Source organism: Cavia porcellus, unplaced genomic scaffold, assembly GCF_034190915.1.
Source record: "Cavia porcellus strain 051 isolate PalLab524CR breed Dunkin Hartley unplaced genomic scaffold, mCavPor4.1 scaffold_32, whole genome shotgun sequence".
NCBI classification, from domain to species: Eukaryota; Metazoa; Chordata; class Mammalia; order Rodentia; family Caviidae; genus Cavia; species Cavia porcellus.
The window spans coordinates 23,444,166-23,471,682 of NW_026947515.1; the positions used below are offsets into that span (position 1 = coordinate 23,444,166).

General features: G+C 43.3%; 1 protein-coding gene and 1 long non-coding RNA gene across 5 annotated transcripts in view; one reads left to right on the forward strand and one right to left on the reverse strand.

The window, feature by feature from the left end:
- Window positions 1–26,890, reverse strand: part of LOC106028923 (uncharacterized) — a 30,852-nt gene extending 3,962 nt beyond the window's left edge. The window contains exons 1-5 of one of the 4 annotated variants that reach the window (XR_010045266.1): window positions 26,726–26,890; window positions 24,060–24,129; window positions 23,310–23,353; window positions 22,285–22,397; window positions 21,789–21,858 (exon numbers count right to left, since the gene is read on the reverse strand). This is a non-coding gene — a long non-coding RNA (uncharacterized LOC106028923). Of the gene's footprint in view, window positions 1–21,788; window positions 21,859–22,284; window positions 22,398–23,309; window positions 23,527–24,059; window positions 24,130–26,725 lie in introns of those variants that run through there. The other 3 variants (XR_010045267.1, XR_010045264.1, XR_010045265.1) reach the window with 3 other exon arrangements.
- On the forward strand, window positions 1,220–6,810 carry LOC134474410 (leucine-rich repeat-containing protein 37A3-like). Its single transcript, XM_063242355.1, has 4 exons — window positions 1,220–2,812; window positions 3,126–3,221; window positions 5,311–5,357; window positions 6,204–6,810. The coding sequence occupies exons 1-4, from the start codon at window positions 1,295–1,297 to the stop codon at window positions 6,313–6,315; spliced, it is 1,773 nt and encodes a 590-aa protein (XP_063098425.1). The 5' UTR covers window positions 1,220–1,294; the 3' UTR covers window positions 6,316–6,810.
- Window positions 26,891–27,517: the final 627 nt, after the last annotated feature.

The following is a 27,517-nucleotide window of genomic DNA, read 5'->3' on the forward strand; positions in this document are numbered from 1 at the left end:
CTACCCTCAGAGGTGAGAAAAACAAGAATTTCTTGCCTCCATTTACAGATTAAGATCAGAGGTGTCAAGTGCTAGAGCCTCATGCCCAGCCCTCTGTCCGCAATTCTGGGTTCTGCAGAACCCATTTTCCTCTATGGTCATGATCCTTACCCCCTCCTCCTCTGGTCCTCACCACCACCAGTCAATTAATTCTTCCAGAAGACAAATCAGTTACACATTGAGCCCTTGACTTTCGTATGACAGTATTGTCAGGAGCTTTGGATGCTTAGAAATATTAGGACAGAAATAAAAGTAGGGAAAGCATCTGATCTGATAGAAGGGGCAGTTTCTCTTATACATTACCACCTTAAGTCATGTATATACAGAAACTGCTGTTATTTTGTAGATTTGCTGTTCACTATTCCACAGAGGCAGGCATACAACCAGGCAAATTAAAAATCTCTTATCCTACACTCTGGATCCCTGCTCTGATATAAGGAAGACTCGAGCAGTACAGTGTTTGGCTCTGTGTAGAAGAACCTTTTGTTATGGGACTGGACAGTGGCAGTGAACCTACCACACATGCATGGTTGTATTTTTCTCTTAAGACAAAAGACGTTCATAAGGAGTTGATTTTTCCCACCTAAAACCCCAGTATTCAGGTTTCATTGCAGGGTTGGCACTTTGCCATGAGTAAGTGGGTTAGGGTGCGGTTTGGCACTGTTTGTCTGGATGTTTGCCATCACGGTGCTAGGACACATGGAAGCACGGACCAAGTGAAGGCACTGGGCACACAGGTGGAGCAGACGTATCCAGAAAAGACCTGTAGGCAGAAGGAGTGGGGATTTTGCATGTCTGCCGTTTTGTCCTAAGAGGACTGTCCTTCATCATGGTCATCCGAGCATAGTGAGGTAGCAACTGACCAGGTGGGGTGAGGAAGACCTGTGCTGCCTCTGCTGCTACACTGTGACATTATGGTGTTTTGGGTCCTGCGTGGGTATGCATAGAAGGTCTGCAGAGAAGCCTGCTGAGTGGGCAAGTACTTGTCAGGATGTGGCCTTTTAGTGAGTACCAATCATTTAGCTAAGTTAAGTTACTGTATTACACACTATGGAATGTTCTCAAAAGGTAGTCTCATTAGCAAGAGAGGTCATTTTCTCTTTCTGTTGGGTTTTTTAAGTTTAAGTTTGGATTTCTTTTTGTCTTGTCCACATGGCACTGAAATAGTTACTGACCTCTCCCTTCTTTGACTGGTGTGTACAGCTGTGGGCCAGTAAAAAGCTGGGTGTCTATCATTCTGCCCTAACTGAGAGCAATGTCTTCTTTTCTGACAGTGGGAGACACATCCACATTCTCCCAAGAATCCTTCATGAAAGTGTTACAAGCCCGGAAGGGGAGCACCAGCACCCAGCTGAATATTGAATCTGAAATGTCATCTTCAGAGGAAAGTGTGACCAACCCAGTGGGCTTTACAAAAGAGCAGCTCGATATGAATGATGAAAGTGACATCATCAGTGCACTAAACTACATACTGCCTTATTTCTCCAAGAAAAATCTAGAAGGCATAGAGGCAACATTATTACCATTCATTCAGCTGCATTTTTCAAAAGTCCAAGAGGGCGCTAATCCCTTAGGTGACTTGAACCACAACAGGAAAAACTCTTTTCAACCTGCACGCAACAATTTACGTTTCACAAATAAGATGAAGAAGCTGTATCTTCTTCAAAAATTGCTGGAGGAAGGTAACCAGGAAAAAAACAATGAGGTAAAAAAGGAAGAGAAAATTCCTATGCTGCTACAGCCTAGCCATTTTCGTCCCAAATTCAGAGGCCAAATCTTTCAAAAAAAATCGGAAAATGCTGAAGCACCAGAAAACAGCCTGGCAGCAGTTGGGCATGGAAGGAAAACACTTCAGAGAGTAAAGAGAGAACTTGCGGAGAACACAAGAAAAGCTGTGTCTTCTTCAGAAAATGGTGTTTTTATTTTAGAGCATGCAAACTCTATAGTTAAAACCATGGGGGGGAATAAGCCAATCATGCATTCTGGAAAAGTTCACCGTTTTCACAAAATTCACTCACGTGTGGCCCACAGAACACAGGAGACCAAGCTGAGTGAAAACCTGAGAAAGGAAAGCACACGCAGTACACTACTGCTTACAAAGAGGCCTCCATTCCCAGCAGTGAAGAGTCACACCAGCTCCCCTTCACAACAGGTGCTCTCACCTTCAAGAGACCCGAGTATTCGGGAGAATCCTGTGTCAGAATTATATGTGCCTTTAGAGCCTTCAGTAGAAAGCACCTCTGTAGAAAACCCTGCTACAGATGAAGATTTTCAAGGAGTGGATTTTGGAGGGTATGTTAGTGTGCCAGAAAGATCTGTATCTGAAAAAACTCAGAAGGATCCTTTGGCCAAAGAGACTGCTGCGACTACACCCGACCTCACACCAGCTGTGAGGCAGGCCAGGGAGGCACGATGGCAACAACCCAACACGGGGACTGACTCACTCCCCAGGGATTTCACCTCCACACTGCTGTCAGGTGATCAGTTTGAAACTTACCGAGACCAGCAGCTGGGACTCCTCATCCCCAACAATAACATCAGAAGGCTGATTTCTCAGGTCAGCAGGATCGTAAAAATGGTCTGCTCTGAGGCCCACATGCAGCTGGCCTGTGCCAAGCTCATCTCTAGGACGGGCCTCCTGATGAAGCTACTCAGTGAAGAGCAAAAAGTCCATGTGGCCAAGGCCCTGTGGGATGCAGAGGATCAGAAGAGTGAGAAGGACACCACTGAGAACACAGCAGAGAGCGACCACAAGGACCAGAAGTCAAGAGAGGTGAGGAGGTCTACCGAGCTGAGGGGCCACCATGAGGTGCACAAGCAGGGCCTGCTGGTCTGTATTTTGTCCTGGCCACGTAACTTTGGCCAGGATGGCACTCTCCACCCTGCTCCATGAGAGAAGGAGATGTCCTAACACACAAGATAAACAAAGCAAGAGAAGGACGTGCACTATAATAAGATTTGTAACACATCCCGTTTGATGTGCTTTTAAGAATCTCTAAGCTACTCAGAAGAATTGGATTTAAATAGACAGCTGTCATCCTTGTTATGTCTTTGTTACCCAACTAAAATTATCTTTTTTTTTTTAGCTTACAAAAGTTCCACAACGTGACTATTACAAACTGATCTTGCCATTATCTTTCATGGGAGTGATGATTTTGATGGTAATTTTCTGCCTAATCAAGGTAAGGATAAAAATTGATTCAGGTTTCCTGAATGCATCTTGTCTTTGTATGATTCAGAACCATGAACAGAAAACCCAGGCCATGTTGCCCTTTCCTCCTGGACATTCCTCTGTAGTTTAGTTTAGTTTCTTTGTTGTTGTTGTTGTTTTGTAACAGGGATCAAACTTGGGACCTCACACTTACAGACAAGTACCTGCACCACTGAGCTAAATCCCCAGTGCCGTTCCATGTTAGTAACTCAGGTTGAAATAGTCTTTCTCTTTTACTTTAATATGATTTTCAGGTATGAGGACTGGTTTATCTTTTGAGATGGTGCCTTGCTGACCTTGAGCTCATTATGTAACCCAGGCTGGGCTCAAATTCACAGTGACCCTCCTGCCTCAGCCTCTGGAATGCCTGGTGTTCTCCAGGGATTTTTAAAGGAACTCCACTCCCGAAAGATCTCTGACGAGCTAAAACCAAGACAACAGGTCACTTGGGTACCTGGACAAGTTAATTTGATGGGCAAACGATGCCATGAAAGAAAATTTCCCCAACCCCAAACTACCATGTCGACAGTTTGATGTCCTCACTGATCTCATGCTCGCCATGCTCAAGCAGCTGTCATCACTCTAGGGAGAAGGGACAGCGCCACAAGACAGAAGTCTGTCTTCCACATTCTTTAGCTTTGACAGCTGCTGCTGTCTCCAGTGTGCGAGGCATTGTCTAATAGGTCCAGGTATAGCCCTGCCGCTGAGGCTTCTGTCAGGTCTCCCACAGCAGGTCCTGTTTAGAGCAGCCTCTTCCAGAGCTTGCCCCTGTTTGCTTTTTGCCTCATTATGTAATAGTTTATTATTTTACTTTTCATCTGATAGATTATTAAAGCGTAATTTCATAGTCTGACAAACTTTACTCTCCTTTTCCAATTAAATAAAGTATCCCTAATTTACATTTCCCACAGTTGTGGCAGCCTTCTGCCCCGGCCCCTCTCCATGCCTTAGTCGTACCATCCCATTCCTATATTTGCCTGTGCTCTGTCTATAAAGAATCCTTGTACTTCACCCTGCTTGTGGAAGTCTCACGAATGTGCTGAAAGCCAACTCAAGCTCGTCCTCCTTCATGCAGTCTTTCCTGGATGCGCTAGTTCTCCTGAGCCAGTCCCCTCTTAAGAGACTCATGTCCATTTCTCCTACCACGAGAATAGAAATATGCTACACAGGTTTTTGAAAGAGGGGCATCTAAGAGTGAAACACAAAGGTCAGCATGGAAAAAAGCTGGGTGTGGCGGTAAACACCTGTAAGCGCAGCATTTGGGAGACTGAGGCAAGAGGACTGCTACAAGTTCATGGGCAGCCCGTGCTACATAGCTCAGGGTCAGCCTGGACTACCGAGGTGCTGCCTCTGGGTCAGAACTATTTCTTGTGAGGTCGGGGCATTCTGATTTGGGGTCGGTCTTGTGAGACTGATGAGATAAGATTGCTCCAAAAGGAAGGAGTGAGTTCTCTTTTGGTGAGAGCAGACACTAAAATCTGAGCCCCAGAAGCAGGGCCAACATGGGGTAGGATGCTCGCAATCCAGTTGCAACAAAATCATGGAAGGAATTCAGTGCATTAACTGAGACACCACTCTAAAAGGCTGGTGAAGAGGTGCCACATGGCACCAATCCCAGCACTCTGGGAAGCTGAGGCAGGAGGATTCAAATTTCAAGTGCAGCCTGGGCAATTTACTGGTTTACTAAGACTTGTCTCAAAAAAATAAACCACCAAAAAATAAAAACACAAAATCTTGTGTGGGCTCAGTGCTGGGTGGAAGAGCCAGGGGAAAGCAGAGGTCCTGTCTGTCCATCTGTCTATCTACCTACCTGCCTACCTATCTATTTCATTGCAGAAGTCATGAGTTCAGTCCCTATTACTGGATAAAAAAATGTTTCTGCTTCATGCAAGACTCTTAAGGTGCTTTCGCAAAGTCAGTGAACTATGACTAGTAGGGTAGAATTCCATCTCTAGGAAAGTTCTCATCACACAGAATATCTCAGACTAAAATTAATAAAAGGAGTGAATGAAAATCGAGAGATAGAGGTGGATTCTCAACACTTTTTTTCCCCAAAACAGATGCGTTGTCATAGAAGAGCTTTACCAGACGTTGAAAAGGCCTCAAGGTAAATATGAGTCTGCCGATTTTTATTTATTTATTTTTTATGTATTTACTTTTTGTCTTTTTGAGATAGGGTCTCACTGTGCAGTTCAGACTTGAGCTCACTTTGTAGCCCAGGCTGGTCTCAAACTTGCAACCATCACCCTGCCTCGCCTCCCCAGTGATGGGATTACAGGCATGCATCACCATGCTCAGTTAGAGGACCTTTAAATGAGAAACTCATTACTAGCACTGGAGGAAAACCTAGAACTCAGCTATTTAAATCCCTGGATCTCTCAGAGCAGAGCCCACCTGGAGCAGAATAACCCTTCATTCCTGAGGTCTCATGTGGCTCCAAAGAAGCTGAGATGGGCCGGACAAGTAGGGAGGGACCTGCTGTCACCAGGCATCCCATACTGAGGGTAGAGGTGGCAGGTTAGGGTAGGCCTACTTCTGTGGTGGAGAGGCCTTTTGGGACTGCACAGGAAGCCCAGGTGCTAGGCAGGAGCTGGTGCAAGATGGAGTCCCTCCATCCTTCCTTGGAGGGGCGGAAGCTCATCTTCTCATGCTTCCGCTTCCCTTGTGAGCCTCCTCAGTTCTTTTACTCAAAATAACAGTGTGCGTCCAGGCTGGGCCAGGTGCAGAGGTCTCCCCCAGAGGCCTCCTGAGGCCCTTGGTAACAGATGGAGCCTCAGAAAGTCCAGCATTGTGGAACTGTTTGCAAAACTCCAGGCCTAGTTTGAACTTGCCTATTTTGAGCATGGGGCAAGGTACAGGTTTTGTCCTAAAGAGACCTGAAGTGGGCATGCAGACTGAGACATGACAATGCAAATCACTCACTAATTGTCTTGCACGTATGTTTTCCCACAAGGGGCTTTTCTCCACATTGGCATGGAAGCTGCAAAGCAGAACAAATGAAAGAGGTAAACTGGAGAAGTGCTCAATGCTGGGGTGGAAGGGGCAGGGGAAAGCAGAGGTCCTAAGTCCCTTTCTGTTTTACAGAAGGCTGGTACTAGGTTTTATAGCCTACTTTTGCTCAGGGATATATACAGACCCATCAGTACCTCCCTGTCTTAGTTACTTTATGCTCGTGGCTGAGACAAAATACCTGATGCCCAAGTTGGGAAAGGAAAAGTTTATTTCTTACAGTTTTTGGAGGTTTCAGTCCACACTCAGTTGGATCCAAGACAGGCAAGCATGGCTGGGCTGCAGTTCATGGCGGCCGCCTACAGCAAACTCGAACCAGCAAAGAGAAAGACACACTTTCTTCCTGCCATTACATCACATCCTGGCTCCACCCCATGTGGATGGAGCACTGACACCATCAATCCAAGCACTATACAATGAACCATCACAAATGAACAATGCAAACTCATGAGGCCTGGGGGACACAAACATAAACCATAACACTCCCAAATGAGAAGAATGGAAGCCAAGCTACATGATGAATCCTCTGAGGAGGATGAGATTTTCACAAACCCTACCCTGTAAATGCCTTGGGATGACTTAAGGTTCTTGTCTAAAATGAGGGGGCAGGGAAAGTTTCACTGCCTTGGTATTGTTCTCCAGGTACCTGTGTGAAGTCATCATAGAAGGAGGGCTCACAGAGTCGAAGATCAAAGATGACTAAGCCCTTCTGGCTTCAGCAGTGATTGTAAATAGTTTGCCATAATAAATTACCTACTGTTTTATATACATTTTATATTTTTTATATAACTTTTAGCTATATGGTGAGAAATTAAATTGCAAGTAGTTAAGTATGTGCATGCACAGAACAAGAGCAGAGGCAAAAAACGGTTGGGGTAAAGCTTGGATCCTTTGTGGCTGTCATGCTTCCAGGAGAGGCAGCGTGGTGGCCTCTCACCCTCATCACCCAACACAGTCAGCCTCTGCAACCAAAAGCACATTCTCCACAAGCAGGGCGGATTCTCAGTCAAATCGCTATTGTTCTCATGCACTCTCCTGTGCTTTAGGAGAAGCAGTTACACAGTGGTGTAGGGGAGCACACCCCTGTAACCCCAGCACTCTGGGAGGGGGAAGCAAGAGGATCACAAGTTTGAGCCCAACCTGGGCAAATTAGTGACTCAGCAAGACCCTGTCTCATAACCAAAAATAAAAGAAGGCTGGTATGCACCTATCACAGAGGGCTTAGCTCAATCTCCACTTACACAAAAAAGAATGAGCCAATCTAGTCCCTGTATACCTGGCCTCTTGCCAGCAGGACTGTCCACCTGCTTACCTTCTAGACCTTCCTCTCCTAGGATGCTGGGGTCACCACAGTATTTGGATTACTGGGCCTGCTGGCCTCGGGTGAAGTCCTATCTTTTGGCCCAAGTCTCGAAACTCATGTATGAATGTGTATGCCATCTTTGTAGCAGTTCTCCATCCTTACAAGCTGGTAGAAAATACCCATTGGTTTTTTGTTTGGTTGGTTTTGTTTTGTTTAAATCCCAGCCATTGGCCAATTAGCACAGAGGTGTAGAGAGGTAACATTAAAAAAAAAAAAAAAAAAAAAAAAAAGAATATGTGAGATCAGTCATTTCCCAGATGGTCCATCTTGGGCACTGATTTTAGATATAGGTTGGGCCACTTATCTTTTTACTCGTGGACTGCCCCAGCCCTCCCGACCCACCAAGGGTCATGTGTGTGCTGCTTTGTTCCCTCCAGCAGCTCTGTCCAGACTTACACCTACCTTCTTCCTGCCCCATCCAATGCCAATCTGTATGATTCCAAGTGATAATTTGCAGATGAAGCAAGAGTTCCTCCACTGTATCTCCAACACAGAATTAATAAAGGATGCTTAGTACACAGGGGGAGGTAAGTACTTGGTGAGTAAAAGATCTCAGTGTACAAGAATTGAGAATCCACCTACTGACTGCAAAAGCATCCTGGCACCCTGTCATAGAAGGTGAGAAACAGTGCCAGAGGCTGCTGGAGTGACGAGCCTGGCAGGCACACAGCTGGCCAGTTGCTGCAATCCCACCCTCACCTGGCTGCCTACAAAGCCAGAAGTACTGGAGACTCTTTTTAAGTCTGAGCTTGCAAATGCACACTCTAGCTTCTACTTCATTCCATGACCAAAGCAAACCACAAGGCAAGCCCGAAGCTGGGAATTGAGAAAGGACCTTCTACGCTCCATGACACCATGGACACCAGCAGGGGTGAAATTGGGTGAAGTAATTCTGTCTCAAGGTGTGATGAGTCCTGCCTTAGACTTTGTTCAGCCTGGCCCACCCCCGGAGAGGTCACTTGAGAATGCAGCAGGTGCCTAGTGCTGAAGAAACCCAACCACGCTTCTCTACTAGGTCAGGAGCCCTAACAAGGCAAGGATCAATTTCCTTCCTCTCCACATGGCCCACTACATGTCCCCCAGTTCCTAGGACCAAGCCCTGCCCTTGGGCATGACTCGGGAATATGAGTGACTGTGTGAATTAAGATTGCTGCTTCTACCTACACATGGGACTCCACATGTCACCATACGCTTATTGACCAAAGGCCAGCAGAGGGTGCTAGCTATTTGCCCCCACTCTGTGAAGAGCCTGTAGCACTGGGGGCTGAGATCTATCCAGCATCAAATCCTGTACTGCTGTCCACACGGACCTTCAACAAGGACTCAATGCCAAAACAAGTTAGTGAAACTCCTTTCTGCACAGGCCATTTAAGACTGAAAAACTTCCGGTCGTGAAGTTATAAGAGGAAGGCTGTTTAAGGGCACTGATTGGATCACTGGGGATGGTGGTATACATCTGGCATCCTAGCACTTGGATCCTGAGGCAGCAGGATTCTGAATTTGAGTTCAGCTTAGTGAAAACTTGTCAAAAAATAAAATGAAAAGAGGCTGGGATATGACTCACTCCAAGGGTCCCAGGTTCAAGCCCCAGTACTGCCAAAAATGACATAAAACAAAAGTCTCTCAGGGGTCCACATGGCTTAAGGACAACTAAGGCAGAGATTCACCATGCAAACTTTATCACTGGCCAAGTGTGGTGACACACCCCTGAAATCTTAGCACATGAGAGGCAGGCTAGCCTGGGCTACATAACAACTGCAAGGCTGGCCTAAACTAGCCAGTGACAACCTATCTCAAAAGGCAAACAACATCAAAATGAAAAAACCACCACTGTCCCTACTTCCAAGCACTTTGGCTGCTCTCATCAGACAAAGGTAAGGCCAGTCCTGTATGTTCTATGTCCATGGTGGCCTTCCCCAGAGACCTTAATTTTTCAAGGAGATTCAGAGAGAACTGTGATTAATACTAACGAAGGCCACTGTCACCACGACAGGGACCATGGTGGCGAGTGTGTTTTCGGGCCATGATTCATGGTCACTTGTTTCCCCTGATTGTCAAAAGGGGACCCATGCCAAACAGCTTCAGACCCAGGCTGACAAAAGTGACACTGTAGGGAATCTAGGGTGGTTATGAGGCATCTTAGGTACAGTATGTGGCAAATTATTAAAAAATGACGGCCCATGACATTACAGGCTGAATAAGAGATTGCCTTTGTGAATTACAAAGGAAGACAGCAATATCTCACTTCATGAATGCATCGGTTTGAAAAGTTTGATTTGCAACCAAAATTTTTGGCAAAATCTAGCTTCCATTCACAAACTCCACATCAAGTGACAAACATTACTGTGGCCATCTTCCCTACACAAGCAGGAATGCAACCAAATTCATCACAGATCATTAAACAAGTGAAGTTCATAAACCAGTACCACTGTATTCTGCTTCTGGAAGGCTTGAGTGGACAGCTGGGAAAAGTAATGCTATATAATTTAGGCTGGTCTTGTCCTAGTGCTTCTCCTGCCTTAGCCACCCCATCCCTGGCTTTAAGACAATGTTTTCTAGAAGTTTTTCTTTTTTTTTAAACAAGGTAGTCTGGAACAATTTACCTTCAAGATAGAGGCATTCGTAAGTGGCCAGAAACAAGGTAAAGTGTTTAGTATGAGCTGCATATTGTGGGTTATCTGTAGAGTTGTGTGGCCGAGTATAAGAGCCATTAGGCAGCCTTTCACTGTTGAAATATAAAGGAATAGAAATTAAGTAAAATTTAAAAGACAGCTCCAGGGGGCTGGGGATTTAGCTCAGCGGCAAAAGCACTTGCCTTGAAGCAGGCAGTCTTGAGTTCGATCCCTGGTACCAATAAAAATGAAAAAGACAAAAAAAAAAAAAAAAAAAAAAAAACACAGCTCCTAAGTCACACCAGTCACATTCCAAGAGCTTAGTGGTACCATTCTCGACAGCAAGGTAGATCTTTTGGTATCACAGTTCTGGTGGTCCTCACTAGTACAGGATACCCTGGAGAGAGACACACAAGACACTGGAAAAGGTCATCCTTCAGACAGGGCAACTGGGAGGCTGCAGTGCCATGTCACTGGTTATATCTTTCAAATTATGTAGCATTTTTTTTTAGGTGATGAATGCATGAATAAAATATCTGAAGCTTGGTACCATGGCACATGCCTTAATACAAAGTACTCAGGAGGACTTAGCAGGATAATCAAAAGTTCAAAGCGACTTGGAGAACTCAGCAAGACCCCATCAGAGGAAGAATGACCCTGGATTCAGTCCACAGGATCAAAATAAATTCGGAATCGGCATTGGCTACATTGGAACACCGGCTATGAGGGCTCACTGTTCTGGGATAGGAGTTTCCAGGAAATAACTTTATAATTTGCCTACAATAAAATAAGCTCATAGACTTTATAACTTTACATTCATCTTTTTCCTCATAACTTAAGACCTGTTAGCTCCTGCCAATCTCTCTCTGCACAAAGGAACTCCTGACAGAAAAGTGAATTAATCAACAGCAAGAAAACATTAAAAGAAAAAAGTTGCACAGCTGTCTTGCCCTTTTTCTCTCTCAGCAATGTGTGTGTGTGTGGTTGTGATTTTATTCCACGTGAGTAATCGGCTGTCACAGTTCCTACTGGGAAGGGTGCTCCAGGCTCTGTAACAGAACTAAGTTTGGTGGTCTGTCTACCTCCCAACACCCTGGCTCCTGAGCCAGTCTGAGGATTAGGGAAACAGAGGACAGAGGTCCAGCAAGGAAGCAACCTATATCCAAGCCAGTTAAGTAAGGCGGGAATGGGCTGGGGAAACATTGACACCAAACTGTAGTCTGAGGGAAAGAGCCAAACAGCCCAAAAGGGGATCAGAGAATACAGATGTACCTGCTGAGGAAAGTGACTCTGGAGAAGTGATCTCCTGTCCCTGCAGATTCTTGGTGGGACCATCAAGGCTGGAGAACATGGAGTGGTGTGTGCAGAACAAATACTGTGTCCTCCACCAGTGCGTCTGTAATTATTGTCTGATTAATAGGAAGTATACAGTGTGTGTATGTATGTGTGTGTGTGATCTCATTTAACTCTTACAGCTTTCCAAAGAGTACATCTTACCCTTCTAATTAACAGATAGTACACAGGCTGAGGAATAGATGAGCTATCCAACTTCACACCTGTGTTTGTTAGGACTCTGTCCCCAGCTAAAAATCACACTTCAACAGTGAAGAGTCCTACATGCTCAGGACTGACCACATCCATCTACTTGGCCCTGTCTGCCCCTCTCCTGCATTGCCTTCCATGCTGGGTGCCACTGTAGCAGGACCAGGCCCCGAGTCTGCAAGATAGGCAGCAGTAATTCTCACCGGACACAGCACTGAAGAAAACGGGTCTAAGCAAAGCCTCTGTCACAGGCTCTGATTAGCTCTGACTGGCCAGCAGTGGTCATGTGCACTCTGGGTGGAAGAATGAGACCAGGAACTCGAGCCCAGGGACAGCTCAGGGTGTGAAGGAGGCTCATCCCAAAGTAAAACCAGAAGGAGGCGCTTAATTCCCAGAAGATGGGCTGTAGCAGGAGAGGAGGGTATGAGGGCTGGAGGATCAGAGAGGGAAGCTGGACTGAGCCAACCTTTAACAAGCCCAAACTCAGCAGTGCTGCACATGTTCACAGGGGCTGTGAACCTGAAACCTCTCAAGTTCTCTTCACTCCACAGCACCTGGCAAGCGCTTTTATCACTGTTCAAGTCACACAGTAACACAGGACTTTGTTTCCAATTGTTGGTAGTCTACCTGGTGTGAAAATTTCATGGAAATGTGCCATACGCATGAGTGTTGCAGAAAAACCAACATCAAACCTAGTGCGACTCTTTGCACCAAGGAATCTAAAAGGCAACTTTACTGAGTTTATGCCAGTGAGATGAGGGACTATAATAGGGTCCAAACCACCAGAAAAAAATCAGCTTTCAGTTTAGTTGAAATACAGTTAGCAAGCAGGAAGTGCAAGGCAGGTGACAGGCTATTACATGATTGAATTAAGTCATATGTCATCAGGTGACCTAATTCTAAATAGATTTACTTAAAAGGAATTGTTTGCCATAACGTAGGAACATTCTGAGGAAGAGGGGAAAGGATTCAAGTGGAGCAAAGAAAGTTAAAGGTGTCCTTGATTGGGTCACCTTGTTCCAAACAATGACCCTGAAGCTAGATGAGAGCAACATATATTCTTTTAACTAAGGAAAATACCAGTTGGATACAGTCGAATTGAGCCAGCACATTAGCGGGACAAAGGAGCTGACCTCAGACTGTCAAGCCTGACTGCATGCAGCAAGGTGCTTATGTGGCAGGCAGCAGGAGCATAGACAGAGATCACTTCTTGATTTGTACCTTGCTATAACATGTAACCTTGCTATTAACCTGTAAGTCCGTTGCTCTATAGCTGTGCAGTTGCTGTCTGTGTAATTGTGCCCTTCCATGAGCAGTTGCTCCTGTCTTTCACCTACCCTACCCCGGCCTGCACTAGGACTCATGACTTCGAGCAGCCTCGTGAAAGTAGAGCGAACAACAGGAAACAGAGAAGCCCACAGACTTCAGAGATCTGGAGCCTGGAAAGGAAGAGACCAAGAGGCAGGGACTCCCAAAAAGCAGATGGGATTGTTTTCAGGGGTCCCCCCACAGACCCAGCCTTCAGTGGAAGCAGCAATTCAGTGGAATAGTCCAGGGATAATAAGTTCTGGGCTTGGCAGTATGACGCGTGTGTGTCAAAGCTAACTGGCAACTTTGTGGCTGCTGTTCCAGGTATGACTGGAAATGTTATCCTGATTCTGGGGCAGCTGGAGTTCTCTTGAAAATCCCTCACTTTCATGCATAGAGGAGTTTAACACCAAGAGAAAAGCTTGCCCGTATGTTCTGTTCTCATTTATGATCTTCCTGCTCAACACAAGCTTACTGAACCACTGACTCCTCTGCCTAAACCTGAGGAGTGAGGTTGTGAGTCTTGTAGAGAATTACAGGCAGGACAGCCTCCAAACAAGAGGGGAGCTGTTACCAGAGTCATAGGCTGGAGGCCTGAGTCTGGGATCTCCAGGCAGGTCCGGCCACTCCACAGAAACCCAATAACCAATGAAAGTGAAAGGCAGTGTTACGGATTAAGAGCTGGTGGTCAGCTTAATGCCAGCTGGATTACAACAGCATGGCAGTGAGCAAAGATGCTCCACCTGAAGACAGTTGCCAGCATGAATAGGTGGAGAAGGAAGAGGAGGTTGTTAAGGCATGAAGGCGTTAATGTGTTATTGCATTGAGGCATTGTGGGTTCTCCTATGAGTTGCTGTTTGAGCCATTGGTTCTCTTGGAGAAGCTTTCATCCTCACATCAAGCATTGCTTCCTGGCTCCACAGGGGAAGATGTGTGCTGCTTTGTCTCCAGGATGGACTTGTCACGCTGGCTTCCTGGCATATACTCAACTGTGCTTGTTGTCAGAGGAGCTCAGGGCCTCCGTGTCGCTGTGGTGCCTTTCAGGACAGCCCAGGTCATTGCTGTGAGTGTGACTTCTCGGCTCCAGTGTAGAACACGCATGCCACTAGCACAGCTCCTTCACCCGGTTGGTATGGACTTTCTGGCTTCCACCACTGACCTTTGAGCATTCCCAGCAAGGATCCAGAAAAGAGACTGGCATGAGTCCTTCTTGTGAACTCTGGACCTCCAGTTGGACTCGAGGGAGGCACTGTCATGAGCTCTGGGTTTTTATCTGGACTCATGTAGGACATTGCTGTGGGATTTAGGCCCTTGACTATTCTATGTCTTTGGTGTTGTGGATAGATATCCTGCCTTTTCTTGTGTTAACTCCCGGTGACCATTATGAAAATAATATTATAAACTCCATGTCCTCATTTCTAATTGTTCTCTGCATAACCCCTGACTACAACAGGCAGGAAAGAAACATTAATCAGTTCCCAGTGTACAGTAATGTTGAGAAGACAAGGGGACCTGTGTTTGTAGCCCTTTCCTTGAGAGCTGACATGATCAACCAGATGAGCTCTGTAGAGAGAAGGGAACCAGGAGAGTACACCAACATGTGGTCTTAGGCAAAGGTGGTCTGGCTGCTCATGATGTCAGGACTGGTCAGGGTGCCCTTGCCCAAAGCAGTGATAAAGAAGGTATTGTTGCCTGTTGGTATTTTGCACATGCAGGGTGGCTCACCTCTGTGACCTGGCTAGTATTCTGGGGTACCAGCCATAGTTCTGTACCAAGGTTCCTGGGCCTGCACACCTAGGGCTTCTGGGAAAGACTGGCACCGCCCACCACCCTTCCAGCCTGACATTGGCTCCACAGTTAGGGGTTGAACCAGAACACAGAGCCTGCCAGGAACAAAAGTTACCATTCAGCAGATAATCGGGGGTTTTTTAACCTCCTTTATTTTGTTTGTTTTTTAACCTCACAGCCTGAGGGCATGGGTAGCCTGGAGCTCCTCTGTTGAGCAATGGGACCACTTTTGGTAAGGAGCAGTGCAGGGGCAAAGGGGCTTCTGGTTGTCCTAAGACCTTAGGACAAGTCAGACTCAAGAGTCCTTGGTCCTTCCAGCCCTGGGACTCGAAAGCATGAAATCAGAAATAATCTCTCAGACAAATACAGAGATTACCAAAATATACAATATGACATTAGAAAAAATTGATGGAGAAAAAAAGAAATTGATGGAGAAATAAAATGCTTCCATGACAAAGAACAGCTATGGAAATTTATGACCATCAAACCAGCACTCCAAAATGTTCAGAAGGACATTCTAGAAAGAGATAATAAGGACTACAGCTCCATGAACCCCCAATAGAAAGAATCCATCAGGAAAGGCAAACGATTAGAGGGAAGGAAATAAGGGGGAGAGCCAATAACAGGAAAATAACACAACACAACACAACACAAGTCGATGCACTTCAGTTATAATCATCAATGTTAACGGTCCCAATTCAACAATCAAAAGCCAGACTGGCAGAGTGCATCAAGAAGCAAGATCCAACAATATGCTGCATACAGGAAACACATTTAATTCAAAAGGAAATTCATACACTGAAAGTCAAAGGATGGAAAACAATACTCCATGTGACAAGAACACAGAAAATCCAGGGGAAGCTATTCTATTTGCAGGCAAAGTGAATTTCAAGCCAGAACTGATTAAGAGAGATAAAGAAAGTCACTACATCCTTGTAAAGGGAACAATCCAAGAGGAAGAGATAACAATCATAAACATATATGTAACAAATACCAGTGCGCCCAGCCATGAAAAACAATTAATAATGGAGATGAACAATCAACAAGTCCTAACACAATTGTATTGGGAGACCTCAATACCCCCATTGTGACAAAAAGAGGTCAGCTAGACAAAAACATTAGAAATATTAGAACTAAATTAAAACTTTTGAACAAATGGACCTAGTGGATGTGTATAGAGGGTTCCATCCCACGACATCAGAATACACATTCTCCTCAGCTGCACAACGGTTATTACCCAAAACAGACTATACACTGACTCATAGACATGCTTAATGCAAAGGAACTGCAATTATCCCATGTATAACTATCAGACCACAATGCAATGAAATTGGAAACCCATGCCAAGCAAACCACAAATTCGTAACAAATGGAAATTAAATAGCACCATCCTAAACAATCAGTGAGTCACAGATGAAATTAAAGAAGACATTAGACAACTTGTAAGTTGAATGCTAACAACAATACAACATACAGAAACTTGAGGGACACAATGAAATCGGTCTTAAGAGGGAAATTTATAGCAGTAAATATCTGTATCAGGATAACAGAACAAGCACATATAAACAGCTTCGAGAAAAAGAAGAGCATGCTAAGACAACAGCTCATACAAGGGAGGAAATTAGGAATGTCAGTGCAGAAATTAACACACTGGAGTTTAAGAAAACAACACAAAGGGCCGGGGATTTAGCTCAGTGGCATAAGCCCCTGTCTTGCAAGCCCACAGTAGTGAGTTTGATCACTGGCACCAAAAACAAAACAAAGAATCAAGGAGGAGCTGGGATTTAACTCAGCACCATAAGCACCTGCTTTGCAAGCCTGCAGTTATGAGTTCAATCCCCAGTACAAGAAAATAAATAAATAAAATCAAGGAATCAAAGAGTTGGTTCTTTGAAAGATTAAATTGACAAACCTTTAGCCAACTTTACCAAAAAAAGGGAAAGAAAACACTCAAATCTATGCAATTAGGAATGAAAAGGGCAAAATCACAACACACCCTGTAGAAATCCAGAAAATTATCTATACCTGTTTTGAAAACTTGTATCTAGTAAGACGGAAAATATAGAAGAAATGGACAAATTACTAGATCCATATGAACTACCAAATCTGAGTCAACAATATTAAAAATCCTAAGTTATTCAGGATCAGTAATGAAACAGAAGATGTAATTAAATTTATTTTTTTTTTCTTGTGGTACTGGGGATCAAACTCGTGACTTCATGCTTGTCAGGCAGGTGCTTATGTTGTGGATTTACCCCAGTCCTGAAGATGTAATTAAAAACCTATCAAAAAAGAAAAGTCAAGGCCCTGAAGGATTCACTGCTGAACTATACAAGAAATCTAGAGGAGACCTAACACCACTACTTCTAAAATTATTTAATGAAATTGAGAGGGGAGAAATACGTCCAAATTCAGTCTTGGAAGTAAGCATTACTCTGATTCCAAACCCAGAGAAGGACTCAACTAAGAAAGAGAATCATAGGCCCATCCCCCTAATGAACATAGATGCAAAAGTCCTCAGTAAGATACTGGCAAAGAGACTGCAGCAAATTGTTAAAAAGATTTGTACACCATGACCAAGAGGCATTCATCCCAGGGATGCAGGGATGGCTCAAGATATGTCAATCCATAAATGTAACACACCATATTAACAGAGCCCAGGACAAAGATCATATGATCATCTCAATAGATGCAGAAAAAGCGTTTGGCAAGCTCCAGCACTCATTCATGATAAAAATCCTACAACAAACTGGAACAGATAGTCTTTATCCCAATCTGATAAAAGCCAGCTATGCCACACCAACACCAGCATCATACCACATGGACAAAAATGGCAAGCTTTCACTCTAAAATCAGGAACAACACAAGGATGTCTACCATCTCCCTCTTATTCAACAAAGTCCTAGAAATTTGAGCCAAATAAATTAGACAAGAGAAAGAAATAAAAAGAATAAAGATAGGAAAGGAAGAAGTTAAATTATCCTTATTCACAGATGACATGATACTACTCAGAAAACCCCAACAACCTCACCAAAAGACTCCTAGATTTAATAAGCAAATTGAGTAACATAGCTGATTACATACAAAGTCAACACTCAAAAATCAATAACTTCCTATACACAAATAACAAACTCTCACAGAGAGAAATCAGGCAAATAATACCTTTTATGATAGCATCAAAACCACAAAATGCCTAGGAATCAATCTAACAAACGATATAAAAGACCTCTACATTGAAACCGCAGTACTCCAAAAAAGGAGATTAAAGAGGATATTAGAAAATGGAGTTATCCCATGCTCTTGGGTAGGCATAACCAATACAGTGAAAATGATCATACTTCCAACACCGTTATATAGATTCAATGCAATCCCAATCAAAATTTCAACAGCATATCTCACAGAATTAGAGAAAACAATCTTAAACTTCACCTCGAGCCAGAAGAGACCAAGAATAATAAAGGCAGTCCTCCCACATTTAAAGACAGGGGGTATCACAATCTTGACTTGAAATTATACTATGAAGGTACTGTAATAAAAACAGTGAGGTACTGGGAAACAAACAAACAACAACAACAAAAAACCATACCCAAAGATCAATGGAACAGATTAGAAGATGCAAAACAATTCCAGACATATTAAGCCACCTTATCTTTGACAACACTGCCAAACACATTCACTGGAAGAAAAGACAGCCTTTTGTTAAATGGTGATGGACAAACTGGCTCTACACATCCAGAGATTAAAATTGGACCCAGGGGCTGGGGATTGAGTTCAGTGGCATAAGCGCTTGGCTGCCATCTGTGATGTATTGAGTTTGATCCCCAGTAACAACAAAACAAACAAAGAAAATCTGGTCCCATATCTTTCACCACGTACTAAGCTAAAATCAGAATGGATCAAAGATCTCACTATTAAAACAGAAACACTAAATCTGCTGGAAGATACAATAGGTAAAACTCTTGAAGACATTGGTATAAGAAAAGACTTTACCAGCAAAACCCAGGTTGCACAGGAACTATTGCAAAGAATCAACAAATGGGATCGCACCCAACTGAAAAGCTTTGGCACAGTGACAGAAACCACCAACACAGTGAAGAGACAACCCACAGTGTGGGAGAAAATGTTTGCCAGCTGTACCTCAGACAAAGAATTACTATCAAGAACCCATAAACAGCTCAAAAAATCAGTCCTCCCACATTTAACGACTCAGTCCAAAAATGGGCAGCTGAGATGGATATACACTTCTCAGATGAAGAAATCCAAGCAGCAAATAAATACATGAAAAAATGTTCAAGATCACTGGTCATTCAAGTGATGCAAATTAAAACAACACTGAGACTCCACCTCACTCCAGAAAGAATGGATAGTATCAAGAAATAAATCAATAATAAATACAGAAGAGGGCCAGGGATTTAGCTCAGTGCCCTGCAAGTGCATGGTCATAAGTTTCATACCTGGTACCACAAAAAAAAAAAAAAAAAATGCTGCAGGGGCTGTGGGGAAAAAGAAACCCTTCTCCACTGTGGATGGGAATTCAGACTTATGCAACCATTGTGGAAATCAGTGTGGAGATTCCTTTAAAAACTAGGATGGGGCCAGGGATTTAGCTCAGTGGCATAAGCACCTGCCTGCCAAATGTGAGGTCATCAGTTCCATCCTCAATACCAAACAAAAATAGAAAAAAAAAAAGAAACTAGAATTGGAGCTCCCCTTCACCCCAGCTAGACTCCTTCTAGGTATCTTCCCAAAAGAATTACAAACATCATGCGACATTGATATGTGGGCACCACATTTACAGCAGCACAGATTGTAATAGCCAGATCTTTGAAACAACCTATATGCCCATCCCCTGAGGAAGGTAAAAAAGACCTGCTATTTTTCTACAATCGAGTACTACTCAGCCATAAAGGATAAAATGGACACTTTTATAGGTAAATGGATGCAACCTGAGAACACACTCATTAGTGCAATAAATAAAACACACATGTGCAAACGTAGCTTCACAACTGTGACAAGCTGAAAGAAAAAATATATGTACGTACATAAAAAAAAATAGTCGAGATAGTTACACTACTGATTTCTCCAAGTTTGCTGAAGAGAAAGCTTTGTAGCCGGCCGTGGTGGCTCATGCCTGTAATCCCAGCACTCAGGAGGCTGAGGCAGGAGGATCGTTGTGAGTTTGAGACCAGCCTGGGCTACAAAGTGAGCTCAAGGGCAGCCTGAACTACATTGAGAGACCCTGTCTCAAAAAGACCAAAAGAAAAAAAAAGAAAGAGAGAAAGCTTTGTGCTGGTGCTGGACAATTGAATGCAGATGTCTTGGGCTCTGGGTTAATGATTTGGGGACTACAATGCACAATGTACATACCATTGCTGCCCCCTGAATACACTGTTTTGAAATTTTGTAGTTTCTTTCTTTTTCTATCTATAAATAAAATAGATTAAAAAAAAATAAAACGGGGCTGGGGATTTAGGTCAATGGCATAAGCTCTTGCCTTGCAAGCAGGCAGTTGTGAGTTGGATCCCTGGTACGGATAAAAAGGAAAAAGACAAAAAAAAAAAAAAAACAAAAACAGCACTCTGGGAGGTGAAGGCAAGGGATCTGAGGTTCACTCAGTGCCTGTGCAAAATAGCAAAATTGTATAACAATTAAAAGTAGGAATCAGGGATATAGTCAGTGGCAGAGCATCTGTCTGGCAAGTGCAAGATCCTGATTTCAATTTCCAGCATCAAAAATATACATAAGTAAATAAATAAAAACTAAAAATAAAACTAAAGACCTGCCTGGGTTACAAAGTAAGGTGAAGGCCAGTTTGAACAGCATACAAGACCCTGTATCAAAAAAGAAAACAAAATAACAACATTGAAATACAATAGTGGAAAGCAAAAACAATTTTTTTTTAAACACAGGATTTTACTACGGGGTTCAGGCTGGCTTTGAGCTCACTTTGTAGCAAAGACTGGTCTTAAAGTCACAACTATCCTCCTGCCTCAGTCTCCAGAGTGCTGGGATTATAGGCATGAGTCACACAAACAGGTTAGAAAGTCAAACAAAAACAAACAAAAAAATCAAGGCAGGTTATATAAATGTACCTACTCCTTAAGATGAATATAAAAGATAAAATTTTAAAATGGGCATGCCTGGGGTCATAGCTCAGTGGGAAGGTCCTGGGTTCAATAGCCAGTATCACTACAAATAAATGAAAAACAAATACCATCTCAATAAGACAATCAATAAACAAAACAAAAAACAAAAAACGCTTTTGCAACTCCATAAAGAGTACACTCAAGCGATGATACTATATGGGCCATACTGTAATTCAAGATTGATTACACAGCTTAAAACACATGGTTGCCTCATCCAATTATTAGCTACAGAATTCTCAAAGTGTCTTCTACACCCATCTCCTTATTCCTCCCCACATGGAGACAACTTTCAGCGCAAATGAAGTATCTATAATGTGAATACTACCACTTTCACACACTAGATGAAACTTGATTTCTCACTGCTTTTCAAAGTTCATCTCCTTGATGTTTAGGTTCCTAGGAAACATCTGTATGATTCCTTTTACAGTCTCTAACAAAATGTCACATTTCTTTGGGTGTTTTGTAATGCTTTCAGACAGTATGTGGAAAAGAACTAGAATGTTGGGCGCAGTGATACACAACCACAGTCCCAGCACCTTACAGGCTGAGGGCGGGTGGGATCAGTGCAGGTTTGAGACCAACCTAGGCCACAAAGTGAGTTCAAGTCCAGTCTGAACTGCATAATAAAACCCTGTCTCAGAAAAACCAAAACAAGGGGGGAAAACACAAGGAAAGAAAAAAACAAGAAAAGCACTGGAGACAACATTGTTGGCACAGGAAATACAAAGAAACAGTAGAGACACGTTATGACCAGATTATCCCAGGCTTACCCGGGAGTACGTCAATAAAAAGGGTCTCACACAGGTTCCAAATTAGCTCCACTGCTGACAAAATGCGGACCTATGGAAGAAACAAAACCAGGTGTGTTTTTTGTTTGTTTGTTTGTTTTTCTATTATCTTTTTCTCAGTACCAGGGATCCAACTCACGACAGCCAGTTTGCAAGGCAGGCGCTTATGCCCCTGAGCTAAATCCCCGGCCCACAAAAGCAGTTTTAATGAAAAGTACTAAGATTTGTTCTTAGAGCACAGGAATATAGCAAGACTTAAAGCACATAATGGACATTCACTAATCCAGCAGTTCCTGGGATTTCTCTGAGAGAATTTCCCACAGGGCAGACTGTGAGAGCATTTCACATGCTGATCTGTAGACCACCATTATTTGAATGGCTCTGATTTCATTTTAATGTGCATTAGAAATATAAAGCAGTGTATTAATGAGTTTCATGAATTATAATTTAGTAAGACAATAGGGAAAAAGGAAGATACCTCAGAAAAAAAGGAAGTTGATCATGGAGGTGCATGCCTGTAATTCCTGTACCTAGCGGCTGAGACAGGAGGGTCACTACAAATTTGAGGCCATCTTCTAGTACTGTAGAAACCTATCACAAGGACCACAGTTAAAAAAAAAAAAAAAAAGGAAAACGATAAAGGAGAGGCCAGGTGTGCCCAGGCATGTTTGTGAACACCTATAATCCAAGCACTCAGTAGGCTGAGAAAGGAGGATCACTGAGAGTTCAAGGCCAGCCTGAGCTGCACAGTGAAATGAGAGAGAGAGAGAATGTTGAACAATTATGAAGTTGGAATGCCAACCACTGAAGTTTAGGAAACTATTAATGGCAAAGCCCAGCTAGAGCTGTAGCTCAATAGCAGAGCGCATGGTTAACATGCACATGGCCCTGGGTTCCACCCCAGCACTGAATGAAAACCAGAAAGAAAGCAAAGCCCAGTACAGGGCTGGGGATAGAGCTCAGTGCCATAGTACTTGTCTGGCAAGCACAAGGTCTCAAGTTTGATTCTTGGTACCAAAAACACCCAAAAAAGCCAAATATACAATGTTAGCTGCACTTTCCCACCATCCTTCTGTCTCCACGTGCCATCATCCTCTGTTCAGAAGGGAAAAGAAATGCTTTGCTGACCAGAGACAAGGTTTTATTCCTTATTCACTACTGAGTTTGGACCGAGACTCCAGCAAGGGAAGAAATCTTAGGAGTCATCTTCCCATTCTAATTAGAGTGTAACTACTTATAGCTGAGAGAATTCATGAGTCTTTGTGACTAAAACACCAAAACTGAAAACTCAGATGATTATTTATCCAGCAGATCTTTGTCAATGTTAGACACTGAAAGGCCACCAGGAAATTTAAGATGATCCCTGCCACCTCAAGGAGGTGCCCATGTACCTAGAAAGAAAAGACTTCTGCCATGACAGTAACTGCAGAGCCACCCTAGGCAGGTGCCACACTTAAGCATGCCAAAAAAACCCACAAAAAACCAAAAGGCAGCTCCTGGTACCTGGCTGCTGAATCGGTGGCCACTGGCTCCATCTTTCCCAGCAACTAGCAAGACAGAAGAGAACATTTTAAGTGAGCAATGAAACTTGCAGACTCATTATTGTAGCATCTACCAGAATCTGTAGCTTGTGCCCTTGTTTTTTCAATGACTGTTTTCATTCTACATTTTCTTTTGTTTTCCCCTCTGCCATGCAACTCTCTAGATATATCTGTTGCAATAGTTCCTTGTCTTTCTTTCTTTCTTTGAGACAGGGTCTCACTGGATAGTTCAGGTTGGCCATGAACTTACTATGTAGCCCAGTTTTACCTCACGGCAGTCTTCCTGCCTCAACCTCCCAGGTGCTGAGACTATGGATCACTATACTTGGATTCTAGATGGTTTTTTAATGCCTATCTCGAGCCAGGGATTTAGCTCAGTGGTATGAGCACATGCCTGGAAAGTATAAGGTTGTGAGTTCAATCCCCACTAATCAATAAAATGAAATTCTTTAATGCCAATCACTTTGTTGTAGATCAATGATTCTCAAGCCAACCCCGTAAGTTACATGTACCACTTTCAACTGAAATGTGGCCTCAGATAAACATGTCACCTTGTTATGCAAAGTCTGTCAGGCACAAGGCAATCATGTGGCTCTCATGATTAGTGATTTTCAATCACCAACGTCAAAGAACCAGTAATGCACTTTTCAAAGAATCTTACTTTGGCCCCTGAGCACACAGCCCCACGCACGCACGCACACACCATCCTTACTTGCAACCTGGTGCATCTCCTCCATACATGCTCACATCACAGATCGGTAGTTCTTACTCACTGAAGCAATCTATGAAAAATGAGAACACATTCAGGTTAAATCTGGAGCACCTTGTGGTTCCAGAGAGTAAGAGAGAGCTCAATAAAGGTGAGAACTTGCTGAAGGAAGGGCAGGTCAACCTGAAGTCTGACATAATCCGAAGATGGAAAAACCTGAACGACACAATAAATATGCTATAATTCTTGCTTTAAAATAAATACCGGAACTTAGGCTGCTGTAGATGATATTTATTGATAATCACTAAAATGAATGGCTAACATTTAAGGAGAAACAGGACTTACATCAGCTCAAAGTTCCTTCCCTAAAGCACTCATTAGTGACAAAGAAAAATAGTTAACTTTTCAGTGAAGAAATTACATAAATCAAGTAATTGTGATCAAGGTCACCCAAGAACAAATGGCCACTTTGGTGCTATCCTCACTAATACATGCTTGTCCAAGAATGAGAAACCTCTGACGAACACAAACTGACAGATGTTCCATGAGACAATGGATCAATATTCCTCAAAGTAGAAGGTCATGAAAAAGACTGAGGGAGGGAAAAGGCGACCTCAGAAGGGAAAACCAGCAAAACAGAAATCGTCTTCAGTTGAGCAGACAGAGTCAATGTCAGTCTTTGCATCCTAGTTTTAATACCCAGATAATACAATTGTGAAAGACATTAAGATTAGGGAAGCTGAATAACAAAAAAAATCATCTTTTAATTTTTCTGGATGGCTAAAACTAGTTCAAAACAAGTAAATTAAATAAATAAATAAATATGTATAAAACACAACTAGTTCAAGCCAGACACGGTGATACCTGCCTGTAATCCCAGCACTCTGTGAAGCTGAGGCAAGAGGATCAATCACAAGTTCAAGCCCAGCTTGAACAATTTAGTGAGACCCTGTCTCAACATAAAAAATAAACAACAGGGCTGGATCTGCATTCAGAGGGACAGGAATTCAGCTCCCTGGTATAAGTGCCACCTGGCAACTGCAAGGTTATGAGCTCAATTTGCGCTACCAAAAAGAAAGCTACAGATGAGCCTCAGGTTGGTGGCGCTGGTTCAACCTGGACCCTCCATACTAAAAACAAAACCAAACCAAATTAACAAGAAAACAAAACAATCATTTTTCAATGACTAAGACAGGTTTTTAGTTTTGGCTTTGGTGTTTTTCAGAGGCAGTCTTGCTAAACTGTCTATGCTGGCCTTAAATTTCTATCCTTAAGCCAGGTATGGTGGCACACACCTGTAATCCCAACACTCATGAGGCTGAGGAAGAATGATCACTTGTGAGTTCAAGGCCAGCCAGGCTTACAACAGTGAGCTCAAGGCCAGCCTGCACAGCACAGTGAGACTGGGTGTGGCAGGGAGGAGAGAACCTCGCTATCCTCCTGCCTCAGCCTCCCAAATCCTGGGAAGACAGAAGAGAGCTTGGAGCACAAATTTACATCATCACAGCCAGATGAGACATAGCTCTCCACTGCAAGAAAAACATTTCCTCTGGAAGGTGAGACATAAAGCCCACTCAGTGACTTCATTTTAAAATGAGTAGGGGCTGGGGATTTAGCTCAGTGGCATAAGCGACTGCCTTGCAAGTGTGCAGTCATGAGTTCGATTCCTGGTACCCATAAAAATGAAAAAGACAAAAAAAAAAAAAAATTAAAAACAGAAGAGTAATAGGTTGATAGAATGAAGCCCAGTGGCAGAGATTTTCCCAGCCAGCTCAGGTCACTGGTTCCATTCCAGTTTCATTAAAACTATAAAATCGAGGCTGGAGATTTAGTTCATTGGCAAAGCACCTGCCTTGCAAGTGTCTGGTTGTGAGTTCGTTCCCTGGTTCCGATAAAAATGAAAAAGACAACACAAAACTATAAAATACAAGGGAATAGTCGTATCCAGGCCTGCTGGCCCTCACATATAATCTCAACCGCTCACAAAGCTAAGGCAGAAGGATCCCAAGTTTAAAGCTAGTCTGTACAATTTAGCCAGACTGAGAATTTAAAAGGAACCAGTAAGTAGCTCTGAGTTCAGTCCCTACTACCAGGAAAAAAATAAGCAAAACAAAAGTTTTTCTGTTCAGTTTGCAGCCCTGGTAATCAAACCCAAGCATAATCTTCCACTGAGCTACAGAATAGCCCTTTTAGGGATATAGCCTTGCTAAAGGGTCCAGGATGGGTTGGAGCTTAATAAACCTGTTTTAGCCTCTTGAATTACAGGCAGAAGCCACAAAATCTCACGTGAATGGCTTTTTGTTTGTTTGTGTTTGAGACAGGCTCTAGGAGGTTCAGGCTGGCCTTGAACTCATTGTGTAGTGCCCACCTTGAATTCAACTCATTGAATTCAAGGCCATCCTCCTGTGTCAGTCTCAAGACCGCTGGGATCACAGACATGTGCCACCACATCCAGCCAAGGCTCTTAAAACTCCTTTTAATAATAGTTTTTAAATCTCCTAATTGGACTATATTCAATGACTCTTATGCTTATTTGGCCTTTTGAAAGGGTAAATAAGCTAAAAACATAAATTGATAAAGGGGCTGGGGACTTAGCTCAGTGGCACACATCCTGAGTTCAAATCTCATTCCATAAATAAATAAGTAAATAAATAAAGCAGGCTACACACTGGGCTTTTCTGGATTTTCCATTCAATTCTTCTTCAATTCTCTGAAGGCCCACAAAGATTCCATGTGATTCATTGAAGAGTTTTCTCAAAATTTTAGAATAAACATCTACATCCTTCCGGATGATATGGATAAAGGTGCAGCTTGGTACCATCTCAGATGTTTCTGAAACTGAACAGAAAAAAATAATGCGACGTTTATCATAATCTCCCTCAAAAGAAAAGCCATTCAGAGCCAAATGCAAGCCTGTAACCCCCGCACTCAGGAGACTGAGGCACAAGCTGGGGCTATTACTCAGTGGCACAGTAGCCTGCCTGGCAAGCACAAGGCCCTGAGTGTGATTCGCAGTATTAAAAAAAGAAAAAGAAAAAAAAAAAAAAAGGAGGCTGAGGCAAAAGGATTGCCTCAAACTTAGGGCTATGCTGGGCTACACAGTGAGCTCAAAGCCAGCCTGAACTACACATGGCAGTGAGGACATATGTCAAACAAACAAACTAAAGAAAATCTTTAGTTAGCTCAGTGGGTGTGGAGGCATGACCTACTGTCAACATTAAAGGCCAGCACGGGCAATTTCATGACACCCTGTCCATATTGTCTCAAAATTCATAAAAAAAAAAAAAAAAAAAAAACAGCTGGGAATGTAGCTCAACAGGAGGGACCCAGGGTACAATCCCCAGTACAGTCAGACAGACAGACAGAGAGACAGAGCTTTAACTCCTGGGCTACTAATTTCATGTACAAACGCTCAAGTTTAAACTAAATGTGGTGATGCATATCTGTAATACCAGTGCTCT